General features: G+C 39.8%; 1 protein-coding gene across 1 annotated transcript in view; it reads left to right on the plus strand.

The window, feature by feature from the left end:
• Positions 1-610: 610 nt before the first annotated feature.
• LOC120532309 (coiled-coil domain-containing protein 171-like) overlaps positions 611-20,146 on the plus strand; it is a 467,526-nt gene continuing 447,990 nt past the window's right edge. The window contains exons 1-3 of the mRNA XM_039758204.1: positions 611-657; positions 11,077-11,249; positions 14,500-14,629. Of these exons, the coding sequence (XP_039614138.1) occupies positions 11,098-11,249; positions 14,500-14,629 (282 nt within the window). The 5' untranslated portion in view covers positions 611-657; positions 11,077-11,097. The remainder of the gene's footprint in view (positions 658-11,076; positions 11,250-14,499; positions 14,630-20,146) is intronic.

Consider the following 20,146-nt stretch of genomic DNA (forward strand, 5'->3'; position numbering starts at 1 on the left):
GGATTGCCACCTTATCGTGGTCAGGGGGTTTGTGTGCCTCAGTGACCCTAAGAGCTACACCAGCAGAAGCTTAGCCTTCAGCCTTAGGGTAGAGGCCTGACAAAGTGCAATCCTATTACAGTTATCCAGAGCACCCCCACCACCACCATGTGCCCCCTTCACATTTCTGTCTGCCCCCTCATATATGCCTGTCTAGAACCGGCCCAGAGAAAAAGGCTGACTGACTGCGTGACATGAACGCGACATTTTCACGTTCGCATCGGGTTCGTCCCTAGTTTCAGATAAGTAGAACGACCTCGGTATTCTCGCGAAGACACGCCAGGGAGTCGTGTGGTCTCCGCTCTGTAACATGGGACATCTCTTCTCCAAAGTAGCCTGCAGTTGATGTCATCTCCACACCTGAACATCGCGGTAATTTATTCTGCCGATGGGCGCCGGACTAGCATCGTCAGTTATGCAGCTGTCAGTCTCAAGATCAGGCGCTGTAGTCCCGCGGCGTGGGTGTTGCTTGGCAACCGACGGGGCGTTTCCTGTTTGCCGTTGTTCTCTTTAACAGTCGTATCGACTGCGTTAGCCAATCAGCTTGGAGCGGAATTTACGTAGGCTAAAACATGGCGTCAGTTTCAAACTGATTTAGTCGGACTTCGCGGAGTGCTGGTGAGTAAACGCGCACGCTCTTTAAATTAATTATTTAGTAGCAAAGTGTGTGTGATCAAATAGATTGTTAAGTTTAATTAGCGAAAGCAAGTGCGAGGTTTAACTGTTAATGGAACTTATTTACGGCGGCTGTCGGAGTTGGATGATTTAGCACTCGGGCAGGAGCAGCGCACAAACACAAGTTCAGCGGGGGAGTCCGTTTATTTTATGTATTGTGATTCAGTCCATCTCAGAACGCATTTATTAATTCATAGATAAAAAGAGAAAGGGAGTTGTTTTGCAGGTTTAGTCTGACACGCAACAAACGCATCTAGAAAGGCCCGTTTCGGGAAAGTGAGATCGAAAGGGTCGTTGTTTGTATTGTTTGTTCTTGCGAGGAACCGTGAAAGCCATTAAAACACATCGGTAGAGAAGTTCATGGAAGACGGGAGATCCTGCTGCAGTGCATATCAAAATAGAAGATCTCCGTTTCCTCTGTCGTTTCGTAAAAAACAAACAAAAAAAGGTCAGATTTTTATTGGCGTTGACGCCACAGTATTTTGTCAACCTGCACGAAAATGAACCCGTACGACCGAACTTGCTGTTAATTTATCGGCATTGAATTTTTGCTTGGGTTAACATTGGGACTTCCGGGCTTATTGAAGTCTACGATACGTAAAAAAACTGCAATTGCGATGGAGACGATTGATTTCTACCGTAAAAACAGACTGGCTAGGAGAGTAAATGTATTGACCTGTTAAAAAAGGGCCCACTTCAGCGGATTGCTTTGTCTTGTTTAGGTTTATGGCGATCAATCAGTCGAGCTATCTGTCAAGTAGTGCCCTTTACATGCACCTGGCCACCTGTCTGTGATAGTGTGTCATTATAACACCAGGCCAGGTCCCTGGCAGAAATTCTCAGATGTTTCTGCACTTATGGGATGTATTGATAAAGGCACGGGTGTCATTTCGGTCATGGAGGGCTGCAGGTTTTCATTCTAACCACCTCCTTCATTAGTGACCAGCTTTTGGTGCTAATTCACTTGTTTTTGCCTTAGTTGTAATTAACTTGACTCAGGCCCCTTAATTACGGGGTCCACGATCACAGTCCTGTAGGGCCGAGGCACGGGTGTCGAAGTCCGGTTCTGGAGGGCTGCAGTTGTTGCAGGTTTTCATTCTAACCATCTCCTTCATTAGTGACCAGCTTTTGGTGCTAATTCACTTCTTTTTGCCTTAGTTGTAATTAACTTGACCCGGGCCTAATAGTTCAGGGGTCCACGATCGCAGTCCTGGAGGGCCACAGTAGCTGCAGGTTTTCATTCTAACCATCTCCTTCATTAGTAACCAGTTTTTGGTGCCAATTCACTTCTTTTGCCTTAGTTGTAATTAACTTGACTCCGACCCCTTAGTTGAAGGGTCCACGATCACAGTCCTGGAGGGCCGAGGCACGGGTGTCGAAGTCTGGTTCTGGATGGCCGCAGTGGTTGCAGGTTTTCATTCTAAGCATTTCCTTCATTAGTGACCAGTTTTTGGTGCTAATTCACTTCTTTCCCCTAAGTTGTAATTAACTTGACTCCGACACCTTACTTCAGGGGGTCCTCAATTACAGTCCTGGAGGGCTGGTGTTTTTTTTATTCCAACTAATTTCCTAATTAGAAAGCAGTCCATGCTGATAATGAAACTTGGTATTGAACTGTTTAGCTTGTCCATGTTTGCAATCATCCAAGAGCAATTTGAATTGCACTGTAGAGTTTCCTTCTGTGAGAATATTATCCATGCGTTTTGCGTACCAGAACAGATTTAAACTTAGTGGTCCTTCCAATTCCCCTCTCATTCATTGCTAAACATTTTTTATCACCGATACTTCATGGTAAGCATGTTAGCTGGAGAGCTGCTGGTTTATTGGTTCTCTGCATCTCATTAACTAATGTCTGGTTAAGAAAATGGGCAACAATTAAAACTTAAATGCAGCTGCTAAAATAGACAATTAAGGGTTCTGAATGGTAACCGGCAAGAGAACTAAAATTAAGCCCAAAAACCTTATTGCTTTAGTAGTAAATAAAAGGATTCTAATTAAGAAATTGGTTAAAGTGAAAACCTGCAGCCATAGCCGACCTCCAGGACTGTAATGGAGGACCTCTGATCTACTCAGTAACTAAAATTTGTCTTTGATGAATAACGGCAGGAACAAGGCATAGAATTAAACACCAGCTTTCATTATCCACAGGGACTGAGAGCTCTTTAGGACACTGGCTGGAATGAAAACCCGTAACAACTGCGGCCCTCCAGGACCGTGATTGAGGACCCCTTCCTTATTTGTTCAGTCAGTCATTATCCAACCCACAATATCCTAACACAGAGTCACAGGGGTCTGCTGGATCCAATCCCAGCCAACACGGGGTGCAAGGCAGGAACAAACCCTGGGCATGTCGCCAGCCCACCGCAGGGCACACACACACACACCAAGCACACACTAGGGACTATTTAGGATCGCCAATGCACCTAGGAAGCAAACCCAGGTCTCCTTACTGTGAGGCAGCAGCACTACCACTGCTAATTCACTTGTTTTTGCCTTGGTTGTAATTAACTTGACTCCGACCCCTTAGTTGAGGGGTCCACGATCACAGTCCTGGAGGGCAGCAGGTTTTTATTCTAACCATCTCCTTCATTAGTAACCAGTTTTTGGTGCCAATTCACTTGTTTTTGCCTTAGTTGTAGTTAACTTAACTTCGGCCCCTTAGTTCAAGGGTCCACTATCACACTCCTGGAGGGCCGAGGCACGGGTGTCGAAGTCTGGTTCTGGATGGCCGCAGTGGTTGCAGGTTTTCCTTCTAAGCATTTCCTTCATTAGTGACCAGTTTTTGGTGCTAATTCATAAGTTGTAATTAACTTGACTCCGACACCTTACTTCAGGGGGTCCACGATCACAGTCCTGGAGGGCCACAGTAGCTGCAGGTTTTCATTCTAACCATCTCCTTCATTAGTAACCAGTTTTTGGTGCCAATTCACTTGTTTTTGCCTTAGTTGTAGTTAACTTAACTTCGGCCCCTTAGTTCAAGGGTCCACTATCACACTCCTGGAGGGCTGAGGCACGGGTGTCGAAGTCTGGTTCTGGATGGCCGCAGGTTTTCATTCTAAGCATTTCCTTCATTAGTGACCAGTTTTTGGTGCTAATTCATAAGTTGTAATTAACTTGACTCCGACACCTTACTTCAGGGGGTCCTCAATTACAGTCTTTGGAGGGCTGCAGTTTTTTATTCCAACTAATTTCCTAATTAGAAAGCATTCCATGCTGATAATGAAACTTGGTATTGAACTGTTTAGCTTGTCCACTGCGCCACCGTGCTGCCCATCTTATATGTTTAGTTTTCCTCAATAAGGAGACACACAACAAGCTGCCACATGACCAGCTCACCTGTGCCCATCACACAATATCGAAAGGTGAAGGTCTCGATCAGGTTGATCTCTCAGGTTCACCAAAACATTTTGATGGTGGTCTTAGAAAAAAACGAAAAATCAACCGTTCTGGAAATGTCTGCTGTGGCAAAATGAGAGCAGCAACAAGCCATGGAGTTAAATAACGAGTTTAATTAACAGCAAGAATCAGCTTCTCATTAAGAAACTGGTTGGAGTTTGAAATCCCAGTTTAACTGGTCATCTTTTGGCTCATTTGAGATCTCATTTCTGTTTGGCTGTCATTTAATGCAGAAAAGAATTAATTCAGAGCATGGAATCCTTAAAACAAGGCTAATTAAAATGAAGGGAGAAGAAGTGAATTAGCAGTGAAAACTGCTCACTGATTAGTAAAAGGGTTTAGAATGAAAACCTGCAGCCACTGCGGCCCACGAGGCCTGGAGTTTGACACCCCTGGATAAAGAGGATGCGACAGAGGAGACGAGTCAAGTAGAGAAATTTATTTCTTGGTGTAAAGAGAATTGTCTGCATCTTAACTTCAGCAAAACCAAGAAGCTGGTTTTTGATGTTTGCCGCACCAAACATCCTCCATGTCTGGTCACCGATCAAGAAGTGGATGTATGGGGGTCCACATTAATGACAGGTTGGACTGTTCTCAGAACACAGAGGAACTAGAGAAGAAAGGGCGTAAGAAAGACAGGAGGTTCTTTGTCTTGAGGAGGCTGCCTTCCTGTTTAATGAGGGAAGTGACCTCCTTCACATCTTCTGTAACTCTGTGATGGCCGGTGGTGTGCTGGGCCGGTAACATCACTTCAAGAGAGGCCCACTGAATCAACATGCAAATTAACAGGGCAGGATCTGTTATAGGATACACTCTCTGGACCCTGTGGAGGGCTAAGCAAAGGAGAGAGTTGAAACAAAACTGAGTGCCATTATGAACAAATCTGCACATCCTCTCTCTAACACACTGAGGACTTTCAGCTAATGAATTATTCAGCAGTACTGTGTCAAGAAACACGAATGGGGCTCCTTTATACCAACAGCAATATACCTGTATAGTGCCTAACTGGGACTTTTAATTTTCTTCTTTGTTCAGGCCATAGTGTGTGTGTATTTTATTTATTTCTTTATTGCCTATTTATGTAATTTATTTATTTAAAGAGCTTCCACAAAAAGCCAAATCTTCCCCTGAGGTCAAATAGAGTTCTGTTTGTCAAAAAAAAGTTCAATCTCTTGTCCTGTATGTGCATCAGTTTGTCAAACTTCACTGTCTCTCAGTGGTTGCTGTGCCATTGCCCTTGTGATTGTTCAGTTAATATTATTTAACCTAAAAATTGTCCCTAGTGTGTGCTTGGTGTGTGTGTGCCCTGCGGTAGGCTGGCGCCTTGCCCAGGGATTTGTTCCTGCCTTGGCTTGGATTGGCTCTAGCAGAACCTCGTGACCCTGTGTTAAGTTATAGTGGGTTGGATAATTGATGGATGATATTAGACATTACTGCTGTTGAATATAGATAGAACTCCTATCTATAGTATCTATTTATCTATATCTAAACTAATAAAAATTCTATTTATCTATCTGTTATACAGTGGTGTGAAAAACTATTTGCCCCCTTCCTGATTTCTTATTCTTTTGCATGTTTGTCACACAAAATGTTTCTGATCATCAAACACATTTAACCATCAGTCAAATATAACACAAGTAAACACAAAATGCAGTTTTTAAATGATGGTTTTTATTATTTAGGGAGAAAAAAAATCCAAACCTACATGGCCCTGTGTGAAAAGTAATTGCCCCTGAACCTAATAACTGGTTGGGCCACCCTTAGCAGCAATAACTGCAATCAAGCGTTTGCGATAACTTGCAATGAGTCTTTTACAGCGCTCTGGAGGAATTTTGGCCCACTCATCTTTGCAGAATTGTTGTCATTCAGCTTTATTTGAGGGTTTTCTAGCATGAACCGCCTTTTTAAGGTCATGCCATAGCATCTCAATTGGATTCAGGTCAGGACTTTGACTAGGCCACTCCAAAGTCTTCATTTTGTTTTTCTTCAGCCATTCAGAGGTGGATTTGCTGGTGTGTTTTGGGTCATTGTCCTGTTGCAGCACCCAAGATCGCTTCAGCTTGAGTTGACGAACAGATGGCCGGACATTCTCCTTCAGGATTTTTTGGTAGACAGTAGAATTCATGGTTCCATCTATCACAGCAAGCCTTCCAGGTCCTGAAGCAGCAAAAAAACCCCAGACCATCACACTACCACCACCATATTTTACTGTTGGTATGATGTTCTTTTTCTGAAATGCTGTGTTCCTTTTACGCCAGATGTAACGGGACATTTGCCTTCCAAAAAGTTCAACTTTTGTCTCATCAGTTCACAAGGTATTTTCCCAAAAGTCTTGGCAATCATTGAGATGTTTCTTAGCAAAATTGAGACGAGCCCTAATGTTCTTTTTGTTAACAGTGGTTTGCGTCTTGGAAATCTGCCATGCAGGCCGTTTTTGCCCAGTCTCTTTCTTATGGTGGAGTCGTGAACACTGACCTTAATTGAGGCAAGTGAGGCCTGCAGTTCTTTAGACGTTGTCCTGGGGTCTTTTGTGACCTCTCGGATGAGTCGTCTCTGCGCTCTTGGGGTAATTTTGGTTGGCCGGCCACTCCTGGGAAGGTTCACCACTGTTCCATGTTTTTGCCATTTGTGGATAATGGCTCTCACTGTGGTTCGCTGGAGTCCCAAAGCTTTAGAAATGGCTTTATAACCTTTACCAGACTGATAGATCTCAATTACTTCTGCTCTCATTTGTTCCTGAATTTCTTTGGATCTTGGCATGATGTCTAGCTTTTGAGGTGCTTTTGGTCTACTTCTCTGTGTCAGGCAGCTCCTATTGAAGTGATTTCTTGATTGAAACAGGTGTGGCAGTAATCAGGAAATTGAACTCAGGTGTGATACACCACAGTTAGGTGATTTTTGAACAAGGGGGCAATTACTTTTTCACACAGGGCCATGTAGGTTTGGATTTTTTTTTCTCCCTAAATAATAAAAACCATCATTTAAAAACTGCATTTTGTGTTTACTTGTGTTATATTTGACTAATGGTTAAATCTGTTTGATGATCAGAAACATTTTGTGTGACAAACATGCAAAAGAGTAAGAAATCAGGAAGGGGGCAAATAGTTTTTCACACCACTGTATGTAGGGCTGCAACGATTAGTCGACGCGTCATAAACGGAACCTTCAATGGAGGCTCCACTCACAAAGAACCACATTGGTTTTTGTAACTGCAATGCAGTACATGAACGTCTGGGGGCAGTATCGTTTGTTATTGTTTGTCAAGACTGCACACAGTCCTACCAACGATGAAGAACGTCTGAGGAGAAGAAGAACGTAGAGGAAAATAAACGTGGTTGCAATGGCGAGTCGGATAGAGTTGGGGGAAAAAAATTGAGAAAGAAACTTTCTAATGTGAGGGAGCACTTCACCGAAAAAGAAACAAAATTTGAATGCCGATTATTCAAAGCGGAGCTTTCTTTTTTGTGTGTATCAAGGTTTCAACAATGATAGTTAACCCTTAAACCGACACATAATTGGGGCTTACTGCACCCCTGGACACCAAATACATTTTATCTGCGCTTTTTAAGTAAACGTCACCAGGCCAACAGTGTCATATCAGCAGTAAACGAGCTCTTGCTTTTCACCAGTCAACAGCATTCCATCCCTGGCCAGTGAAGCAGAAACCTGCCCTGCCTTTGCTTGCCTATTTAATATGGTATCTGTTAAGGTCAGAATAATTTTTATTGTCAGTATAATCTATATATTCACCTTAGGTCCCATGCAATTTTAATGGCTACTAGCAGACCACGTGCGCTTCGCTGTAGTTGGAATAATTATGTATCTACACTACTTGCGACTTATAGAGCTTCTTCATATACAACATTTTTGGTTTGTCCTCCTGAAGCCAAAATATATAAATTTTCTCTATGACTAATTCGTGAACATGCTAAATAAAAAATAGAAACGGGAAAAACGGCAACACCGCCGGGAACAACAGTAAATGAGATAAAGTAAAAGTCTACCAAACAGTAAATGAGATAAAGTAAAAGTCTACCAAACACTAAATTAGATAAATTAAAAATGGGCAACAGTGCCGGGAACAACAGTAAAAAAACAACAGTAGATGAGATAAAGTAAAAGTCTACTAAACACTAAAGTACAAAAACGAAGTAGAAAGTAACAGTAAACCACAACACCGCCAGGAAAACCGGCACACTGCGTCTACTAAACACTAAGACACACTAAGTAGAAACACTAAAGGAAAAAATACTATTCAGTTAGTACCGCGTCTAGTAAACAGTAAATCAGTAAAGGAGAGAGGTCTAAACACTAAGGAAAAAGAACGGCAAGACCGCGTCAGCTGTGGAGCTCAGCTCGTAGCGAAATGAAGCGAATGAAATGACGTAAATGGGAGGGGAGATGATCACGTGACTCCCCCACCGCCTTAACTCTCCATCCATACACAAACACAGTCTCTCGGATCTCAACTCTCCTTTATATGTATAGACTAGGATGCCCTAATATTCCCTAACGCATCAGTGTGTTCCTCATATAAGAGTAAGGCCTGCTGGGAGAAGTAAGTGTAAAGACACCAGCTTTGGTATAATACGCATGGGCATATACTCGCCTTCGGCATGCTTCCAAATTGCACTGAAAACCAACTCTAGCTGGTTGCGGCGGTTTAAGGGTTAAGTGCATTTAACTTTAGTTATCTTTGCAAACGTGTTTGAAGCTATAGGAAACGAGTGAATAGGAGTCGCTGGGCTGTCCTGTTTTTTTTTTTTCTTCTTTTTTCGTATAATATTTGACTTCATATGTATAGTAAACCATCTGTAACTAACTTTAGGTAACTGGTGTTTTGGAGTATATCAGTAATTAGCTTGTTACATATTTTAGTCCGTTATTTTTTTATTTTGGCATAATGTACTACATGATGTGATAAACTACAACACTTTTCCTTCAGAGTGTGATGATTAAAACATCTTTCTCTGTCTGCAAAATTATTCTTGTGTATTCCTGCTACCTCTACTCCCTCTGAGCGTCTCTTCTCAGCAGTTGGGAACATCGTCTCAAAGAAGAGAGCCAGCCTCACACCACAGCATGTCGAAATGCTCACGTTCCTGCACTGCAATCAGGAATATATGAACTGAATCTTTTATAAACTGTACATTATTGTTTTATTGTATTTGTATTGAAGCTTTATTTAAACTTTTGGACTTTAAGACACACCAGTGGCCATTTTTGGTTGAGTTAAATGCTCTTTTTTTGTTTAACGACTACGTGCGCTTTAGTTTGTATTGTTTAATGCATTTCTTTTTTATTGTGATGGTCACACTAATATAAAAACATTTGATTATTTTCAAATTCATGTTTCACTGGTTGTTATTTTAATTTGATTATTATTAATTTTAATCGTGTTAATGCGGAGACATCAGGGTGACATTCACAGGTTGACTTATACGTGATCAGATGAGGTAAGACATGCACTGGAGGCCAGAACAGGATGCACAACCACAGGTCACAGGCATCAAAATAGTCAGGCATGAAATAATCGTGACTACTCGGGTTGGGAATTGAACAATTAGTCGACTACCAAAATAATCATTAGTTCAGCCTTATATCTATGTATTATACAGTATCTAACTAACTATTATATAATGCCTTATCTATCTATCTATCTATCTATCTATCTATCTATCTATCTATCTATCTATTATATAGTGCCTTTCATATCTATCTATCTATATATATATCTATCTATCTATCATATAGTGCCTTTTCTCTATCTATGTATAGATAAAGGTCTATTTTTCTAGATACAGAGAGACAGAACTCTGTCTGTCTATAAGTCTGTCTTCTGGGAAAAAACTTGGCTTTTTACAGAAGGTCAATAAGTAAATGGATAGATGAATAAATATATATATATATATATACTAGCTGAAATACCCGGCGTTGCCCAGGAGGAAAATAAAGTTGTTTTTTTTAATTGTTTGAGAAAAATATAATTACAAAAACACAAAATTTTTTGAAAAAAATTGATTCAATCTATTACTTTATATAGTGTCATCTATCTATCTATCTATCTATCTATCTATCTATCTATCTATCTATCTATCTATCTATCATAGAGTGCCTTTCATCACAGATAAATAGATATGAAATGGTAGATAGATAGATAGATACTTTATTAATCCCAAGGGGAAATTTACATGTGCCTTTACTCTTGTCTATCGATCAATCACTTAACAGTCTATATTAGTGTATCCGACACAAGTGCTTCCTAGAAATGTGGTCTTTAAGAACTGCAACCCTGCTGAAATGGATTTAGTGAATTCAGAGAGTATTCGGATCCCTTCACTTCCTGCTTATTTTATCGCGTTATAAATCTCATTTTAAATGTATACATGTGATATTTTTGTCCATCAATCTACTACTCAATAACCAATAATGACAAAGTGGCAACGTGCTTTTAGAAAAGTTTGGCAGTTTATTAAAAATTGGGGGGAGAAAAAAAACTGAAATCTGTTATTCTCGGAAGTGTTCAGACCCTTAATTCAGTACTTTGGAGAAGCCGCTTTGGCAGCAGTTCTAGTCTTTGAGTCTTCTTGGGTAAGTCTCGCCAATCTTCTCACTCATGGATTTAAATTTGTGAGAGTCTTGAGAGTCCTTCATGTGCCTCCAGGCAGGTTTGTCTAAAGACTACTCTCACATAAAGCTGTAATTGGGAGAGTCTCGCAGTGATGGTTGTCATTCATCTCCAGAAATTTCCAGTTTTCGTTTTGACATTCTGGGGCTTTGGCATCTGAATACTTTCTGAATGCACTGCAAATTAAAGAAAGCAATGGATTGTTAAAGTGTGAAAGCCTTTTGATGAATATGGTGTGTTTGATAAAGACTGTAAAGTATTATAATTTGTAAGAAATGATACACCTGATTTATTATTACATTTTTTTTTGTTGTTGTTCTGCTCATTTCCCAATGTAGGAGGCCGTGCCTAAAATAACCATGTCTAAAAAAAATTCCATGTACCTGGTGGAAAAAGTGAACCATGGTAACACATCGGCCGAGGAAGAAGAGCGGCCTAGTTTGGACTCCTCTCTCCTAAAGGCCTCACGCATTCCCATATCTTCAAAGAATGCTGCAGAGGCTTTCTCAAGGTATAGTGCTAGACTGTTTGACTGATTGTCAAATTAATTATTTAGTAATTATTAAATTATTGTTGGTGGGGGGGGGGAGGTTAGTTTAACAAATATATGCTAGATTTCAGGCTGCTAACTTTTGTGAGCAGAAGTGGGAGCTACAAAACAGAGGCTAACATAGATCAGATTATGATTAGGATGAGTAATTCAGTAACCATGCTGTTACTCACTTATTGGCTTAACTATAACACATAGTCCCCAGATGAGATGATTTTGGTTATGTCTTTAGTGTTGGGGACGGGCTGTATGTGTGCAAGAGAGCTGACAACCAATGAATGCTCATGAAGAAGTATAATTCATGTCATGCAACTACGAGGAATAAGGAATGCTGATGTTTTAGACCTCGCAAACAGAAGAAAGACTCATCTGCCTGATGTTTCACATTTTATGTACTACGACAGAATGGATAAATGGGGGGAAAAAAAAATCAGGAGTGGTTGCCCCTAGACTTTCTCATATACTCAGATATAAGGATGGATATTTGAGGAATAAACCGCAAGACAATGATTATATTTTTATATTATGTACATTAAAGAACCATCAGCAACAAATCAAATTAATAATCTATTGAACAATTATTATAAAAGTAAAGTTGAATTAATTGAACTCTGCAGCTGCATGAATAAAAGGTAAAGTATCACTTCTGGTCAGTATAGCCCAAAAGTTGATAGAAATCTGTGTTTTGTACTTGTGTATGAAATTTGGTTGACCTAAGTGAAAGTTATCTTGTTTACATACACACACACACAGAGACAGACATAATTCCAAAAAATTGTATTTTTGGACTCCAGGAAGTGTAAAACATCGAGCTTCATCAAAATCTCAAAACAGAATTTTTGGAAGATTCCAATACTTTCTCTATACTTTGTATATGAGGAAGTCGGGGAAGTCTAAAATGTTGAGATTCATCAAAATCTCGACATCGAATCTTTGGACGATTACAGTACTTTCCCTATACTTCGTATACGAGAAAGTAAAAAGGGCAGAGATTGTAGCTGATTTCACCGTACTTGTTAGTCTATACAGCACTACAGTAATCCCTCCTCGATCGCGGGGGTTGCGTTCCAGACCCCCCCGCGATAGGTGAAAATCCGCGAAGTAGAAACCATATGTTTGTATTATTATTTTTATATATTTTAAGCCCTTATAAACTCTCCCACACTGTTAACATTATTAGAGCCCTGTAGACATGAAATAACACCCTTTAGTCAAACGTTTAAACTGTGCTCCATTACAAGACAGAGATGACAGTTCTTTCTCACAATTAAAAGAAAGCAAATATATCTTATCTTTAAAGGAGCGCAGTCAGGAGTAGAAAATGTCAGAGAGAGAGAGAGAGCTCGCAAAGAAAAGCAAACAATCAAAAAATCAATACGTGCGTTTAAGAATACAGAAGCACCGCGATAAAGCGGCATTTTGTAGAAGAGCGTCCGTGTCCTCTGTGCAAACAGCCCCTCTGCTCACACCCACTCCGTCAGGCAGAGAGAGTGAGAAAGATAGAGAGAAGCAAACAAGCGCCATGCGGGAAGCATATCTTATAGCATTGAGGAGTTTTATGTAATACATGCTCTGATTGGGTAGCTTTTAAGCCAACCGCCTATAGCATCCCTTGTATGAAATCAACTGGGCAATCAAACTGAGGAAGCATGTAACCTAAATTAAAAGACCCATTGTCCGCAGAAAGCGCGAACCAGCGAAAAATCCATGATATATATTTAGATATGCTTACATTTAAAATCCGCGATAGAGTGAAACCGCGAAAGTCGAAGCGTGATATAGCGAGGGATTACTGTAGTCCCATCTGGTAGCATGTTTCTGGATGTCACAATTAGGGGAGATCACGACTGTGTTGAAAAGTTGGAATGCTTTTGCTAAACGTGACAAACCCAGCCTTGTAAGTTAACATAGCCTGACAACGAGATCAGCAACTGCACTCGGCAAGTTTGACACCCCCAACAACTAGAAGTCACATAATGTGACATCAGCTTCAGCTATCTTATTTATTTATTTTTTTAATGTGTAGCTGTTGTGGGGGTGAGAGAGATTAAGAGGTTTTCTTATTACTTTTCCATTTTGGTGCCCTTTAATTTGATTTTGTTGGTTGATTTTGCCGTTTTGTAGCCAGGGTCTTCTGTAATTTTTTTGCTGCTTCTTTCTGCCCAAATCTAATGGTGTTCTTTAATGCTGACCATAATAAGATATGTAATTTTTTGTTTTAAGAACCAAAGACTCTCCGAGTCTGTCTGGATCTCTTCTCTTATTTAAGGAAAAGAAACACACAAGAATAGCATTCAGTTCTGTCTGTTTTTATCTCAGTTGGATTACAAGATTCTGTTTTGTTTTACATAAAACCACTTGACTTGGCAAGCAGTCTTGCTACTTGAACATGAATGATTCTTAGGTTTACAGTATACAGTGGTATCTCGGTATACGTCCTTAATCCGTTCCAGATCCTTTGACTTATACCAAACAGGACGTATACCAAGTGAATTTTTTCCATAAGAAATAAAGGGAAAATGATTAATCCGTTCCCATGAAAAAAAATCCTATTGTTATTGGCATATTATACATTGATGGGGTTGTATAAAATAATTTAAACACTGCTTAATACTAAAATACATAAATACAAAAGCAATTAGATGAAATAAATGAAAATTTAACATCAATTTACTTTTTAATAATGAAATTTTAGTAATGTTTTTCACAATCGTAGATACCATCGTTCTTGGAATACGGTATGCAGCAGCCATGTCCCAGATACGCATGCCACCTTCATACTTTTCAACAGTTAATTCAAATTTATGCGAAAAAACACAAAATCACGTGAAAATTCACAGAGAGTTATAGCGCGGGTTGTTAACTGAATGCCACCGACTGACGTACTGACGCTCGTGGGCAGTCGTGGCTTTGTCTCGAGAGAGAGGTAAACAAGGGTAGCACACGAGTCGTATTCTAAACAAAGGTCGTATACCAAGCAAAATTGTTCATGTCCAAACAGGATGTATACCAAGGTATCACTGTATCTGGGTTGGAATTGCTCCTGTGTGGATATGGCAAGTTCTCTTTGTTCTGACTTGGGTTTTCTCACATTGATTGGTAATGCCATGTTAACCTGTAGCTTCTCACAGCCTTTATTTATTTACCAGGATGAAGTAAGTCTTTTTTTCTCTCGGATGCCTAATCCAATAATCTGCTTTTATTTCCTCAGCCACCAACAAGCAAATATTGACGTCGGTGATCTAAAGGATAGAAATAGTCTGGACGTCAACGGACTATGGAAGAAACTTAACAAATCAGAAAAAGAGAAGTTGGAACTTACTAAACTGCTGAATGAGGAGGTGAGATCCATGGGCTACAGGGGATGAGTTGTGAGGAGTGATTAAAAAAGCTGAGCCTTTTCAGTTTAAGCAAAAGGAGGTTAACAGGAGACGTGATTGAAGTGTTTAAAATTATGAAGGGGATTAGCCCAGTGGATCGAGACGGCGACTTTAAAATGAGTTCATCATAAGAACACAAGAAATTTGACAAACAAGAGGAGACCATTCAGTCCATCAAGCCTGTTTGTTTAGCTAATAGCCAAGCTGTCCCAACATTTCATCCAGATTCTTCTTAAAGGTTGTCTAGGTTTCTGCATGTCTTGGTAGTTTGCTCCAGAGTCCCACAGCTTTTTGCATAAAGAAGTACTTCCTGGCTTCAGTTTTAAATGCACTTCCCCTTAATTTCCACTGATGTCCCTGAGTGTGTGAGTCACCCTTAATCCAAAAGAATGGTGCTGGGTCTACTTTATATTTGTATTCATTAGGGAACACAAATCTGCCACTACTTCATTCACACAAGTTATCCCTCAAGGGTCAGTTCTCGGTCCAATCCTCTTTAACATCTCTATGCTCTCATTAGGTGAGATTATTCATTGGTATGGTCTGAGCTTCCACTGCTATGCCGATGACACACAACTTTATGTAAGCGTGGATGCAACTACAGCATTTATTTATTATTATTTATTTATTTATAAAGCACTTTAAAAACAACATCAAGGCTGACCAAAGTGCTGTACAATAAAAACTCAACAATGGAGACACACAGTAACCAAGGGTAAATGAAACAAACACATAAACAAATAAGAGCTGAAGAGATTCATAATAAAAAGTATACAGATAACCAACATATCATACTGGGTTAAAAGCCAGAGAGTAAATAAGATAAGATTTAAAGACAGCTAGTGAAGGAGCCTGCCTAACGTGCAATGGCAAATTGTTCCAGAGTTTTGGGGCAGCAACTGAAAAAGCCCGATCACCTCGGTGTTTGCATCGTGCCTTTGGAACCTGTAACAGCATCTGGTCTGCTGACCTGAGAGAGCGAGACGGTACGTAAGGGTGCAGCAGTTCCGACAGATTAAATGGGGCACAACCATTAAAGGATTTAAAAACAAATACAAGGATCTTAAAATGGATTTGAAAACGAACTGGAAGCAAGTGAAGGGAAGTCAAAATCGGGGTAACATCTTCACCTGTTGCGCTGACTGGCTGCATTCAGGAAATCAATCATTGGGTGACAGATTATTTTTTGCAACTCAATCCTGATTAAACAGAAATCTTATTAATTGGTACCAAATCTGTCCTCTCTACCCCTCGTGGGCTAAAAATTGACATTGATGGAATCCTGGTTGACCCCTCAGCATCAGTCCATAATTTGGGTGTCATCTTTGATCAGCTTCTTACTTTTCAATCACACATTAGCTCAATAGTACAGGCAGCTTTTCTTCATCTTTGCAACATTGCTCATCTGCATTCTTTCCTCAGTGTGAAAGATACTGAGACACTCATTCACGCTTTCATCCCTACCCATCTGGACTATTGCAATGCTTTGTTTTATGGCCTCCCGACTAAATATATCAATAGTTTATAATATGTTCATAATTCTGCTGCTCGTTTACTTACAAACACTAAAAAATCTCCTCACATCACTCCTGTCCTCTATGATTTACATTGGTTACCAGTTTCTTCAAGAATGAAATATAAAATTATTCTTCTCACCTTTAAAGCTCTTCATGGGTTAGCCCCTCATTATCTGCCAGAGCTGCTGCTTCCTTACACTCCGTGCATTACGATCATCGGACGCTAAGTTACTTACTGTTCCTAAATACAGGTTAGTAACGATGGGGGGGGGCAGAGCTTTCAGAGTGATAGCCCCTAAAATTTGGAATTCTCTCCCTCTCAGTTTTCGTGAAGAAAAATTTGGTATTAATTTCAAACTTCTGTTAAAAAATACATCTCTTCAATGAGTATTATTCTTTTTTGTGTACAGTATGTCATTTCTACTGTCTTGTTAATGTGTGTATTGAATTATAAAGTGTCCCGGAGTGTATGAAAGGCGCTACATAAATAAAACTTTAACAATGCCTTTGAGGATTTTAAATTCCTTGATTAGGTCCTCATGCAGTCTCCTCTGCTCGACACTAAATAAGTTTAATTATCGGAGTCTGTCACTGTAGGCCATGTCCTTAAGTCCTGAGATGCAGTTGGTTGCTCTCCTCTGCACAGCTTCAAGTGCTGCTGTGTCTTTCTTGTAGTGTGATGACCAGATTGTGCATCATATAATGTTGAGCCTCACGTCCCTTGACTTAAATTCAGCAGTTCTTAATGATATAACCTAACATTTTATTTGCCTTTACAGTTGGTTTTGTACATTGCTTAGTCGAAAATGTTGCATCAACATAAACCCCTAAATCGTTTTCAGACATTGCTTCCTGTATGACAGTGTCCCCCATCTTGTATTTATAATTAATATTCCTTCTTGCCCAAATGTAGCACATTGCTCTTTTCCACATTAAACTGAATTTTCCAGGTCTTTGCCCAGTTCTGAAGCTTGTCCGGGTCAATCTGAATTCTTTTTGCTGCCTTTGCAGTGTCTGCCATCCCTACAATTTTGGTGTCATCCGCGAATTTGGCAAGTTTACAAGTTTCTACAAGAATCAATGTCATCAATATAAATCAGAAAAAGTAACTGTCCTAGGACAGGCCCCTGAGCGACTCCAATGATGACCTCACTCCATCCTCCTCTTATCTGTATCTCTGTCTGCTGCTGGTTAACAAACCAGAGATCCAGTTTTGTTGGTTACCTCTGATGCCCACAGCCTATAGTTTTATAATTAATCAAGAACACGGGGGGACACAGTTGGAGACTTGTTGAGGGTAAATTTCACACAAACATTAGGAAGTTTTTCTTCACACAGAGAACTACAGACACATGGAATAAGTGACCAAGTAGTGTGGTGGGCAGTTGGACTTTAAAGACTAGACTTGATGTTTTTTTTAGAAGAATTAAGTGGGTGTGACTGGCGAGCTTTAGTGGGCTGAATGGCCTGATCTCGTCTCGATTGTTCTAATGTTCTAAAATATACATCCTCTTCAAGGCAGTATTTCATAGATGGCAGCCATGACAGGACTTTAGGCACCGTCAAAACTTGATGTTATTTTGGAGGAATTAAATGGATGGGACGGACGAGCTTTGTTGGGCAGAATGACCTGTTCTTGTCGAGATTGTTCTACTGTTCTAATATGGAGCTTGATTAGTAGTTACTGTACATGTGATCTACACAGAAATGAATCATTTTTTTTGTGTACTAGCTGTCCCCTGCTGCGTAATAGTGAGACAGGACAAACTTTAAAAATCAATAAAAAAAAATATAATTTTATTGATTAGAATTTATATTGATAGTTTTGTATTCGACGGCTTCTTGATATAAAATTTGTTTTGTTTTAGCTATCAGGGGCGAGAATGTACCTGTGATCTCTTTGCCAAAAATGTTAAAAATTGGCACGGTATCTCTGGCCAAGTGGAAGTTAGGTGCGCTCCAACGTCAATTGTTGCTATTGTATCTGATCGTGTTCTGCTCTGACAGGAGAGTGTTCCCCTCTGTGGGGAGAAGAGCATGTAGCCATGATATCTCTGCCAATCAGCAGGTACCCTCTAAAACACACATAACTCTGATCTCTCTCTCTCTCTCTCTCTCTCTCTCTCTCTCTCTCTCTCTCTCTCTCTCTCTCTAAAACGTCAAACGTTACTCCTTAACAATCTGTAGATGATAATGTCAGTTGAACAAACAAGTATCGCTAGCTAAGCAGAGGCAGGGTACTGCTCCAACACGTGGCGAGAGGTAGAGCGACTCGAACGGAGGCTGGCGCATGAGTGAGTGAGGAATGTCCCACCCGGCTCCCTACTCCAAAGGTGCCGCCTCCCCTTACCCTCGGCCCGCAGACTGTCTCAGATTTGCGCAAATAAATCGGTACCGCAAGCGAACTATGATTCTAAGTGCAATGAGAGAAGTCGCAAAATCAACTGGAATGTTCAAGAAATTCTAGAAAAAAACCTAAAATCTAAATCCGTTAAGTAGTTCTCTAGTGAAAAGCGGACACACATACAGACACACAGACGTTGGGTTTATATAGATACATATATTTATAGATACAGTATATATATTAGATATAGAAAGAGAGAGATAATGTTACTCAGTTTCATACTTATTTAACTAATATAAATAACTAAAGTTTATAGTTATTTAACTATTTTAGATTTGAGCAAACAACATCAGAATCTGTAGTATAAAGCAGTTAATTTTATTGTATGTGTCACGCCTGTTCAACTCACTTCTGACAAATGTTGGAGTAAATGAAGTGAATTGTGAAGTTGCAGATATTTAATTTTGCCAACCCATGCTATCTTTCTATTATATTAAAGTTTTCCGTCGTGTCCGCGTTATTCAGCCTTGTCCACTCCCCTCCACACCACTCGGCCAATCATTACTCCTACTGGGCACATCATCTTTCCGTACCACGCTGTGACACTCTCAGTGCTGGTAACTCGGCCCTTCAGCACGGTCGGTTAAAATGGTAAGGCAGAAAAGCAAATTTTCTATTCAAGAACGTCAAATTTTAGATTACGATAGAAAAACCGCGGCAACAGCTGATAAAGAACATCGAATAAAAGACAATGAGCAAAAAAGACCTGCATATGAGAAAAGTCAAGGACAAAGAGAATTGTCCAATAAATGAGAAAGAGAAAAATATTCTACACAATATGTGAACAGAAATGTAAAAAAAGCAATGTTTTATAGAATATAAGTTAGAGGATAAAGTAATTCATAATATTGTTTTTGATGAGGCATTAATGTAATCTAATTTTGTATTTACTTTTTACTATTTTTTATTATTCTTTGGTATTTAAAATAGACAGTTGTAGTGAAATACTCAAGTAACTGATTTTCTGTCTATAGTAATTAAGGACCAGACCATCTTTCTCCTGTGTCCCACATACTCTTCTATATATTAACCCTTTAAATACAATTGCTTTCTCAAATGAAGGGGTGCCCCAACGTCCTTTCAGCGACTCAGCTTATTCTTATTATTATTCTTACTCCCTAATTTAAATTAGAGAAATCGAGTTAATTGACCTCTGATTAACAAAGGTATATTTCTCCATGAGTAATCTGATTATGTGGTCTTGTAAACCCTTAACCAGGTTACTGTTATGGATTTTGTAGTCTGTGCATTTCTATCAGTCTGCACACGTATTTGCTTTGCACACGCTTTCAGCAGCCAGGTTAGATGCGTCCACAAAATACATTTCCAGAGTCAATTGTTATGCTGATTGCATTATTCTTTCTCTTGACTGAAATAATCTGTCTCAGTGTTTCAGAAATCGCTAAATTTATATTGATGAGCTGAACGTACAGCGCTAAACTTGGCAACACAATCTTGAAAGCAGTAGGGTAACATGTTAAAAGTAACGTGCATTACATTGTCTGATTTACTTGTTACATTAAAAAGTAACTGAATGCCTATGATATTGAAGTAAAA

The sequence above is a fragment of the Polypterus senegalus genome, chromosome 7 (assembly GCF_016835505.1).
Source record: "Polypterus senegalus isolate Bchr_013 chromosome 7, ASM1683550v1, whole genome shotgun sequence".
Classification (NCBI taxonomy): Eukaryota; Metazoa; Chordata; class Cladistia; order Polypteriformes; family Polypteridae; genus Polypterus; species Polypterus senegalus.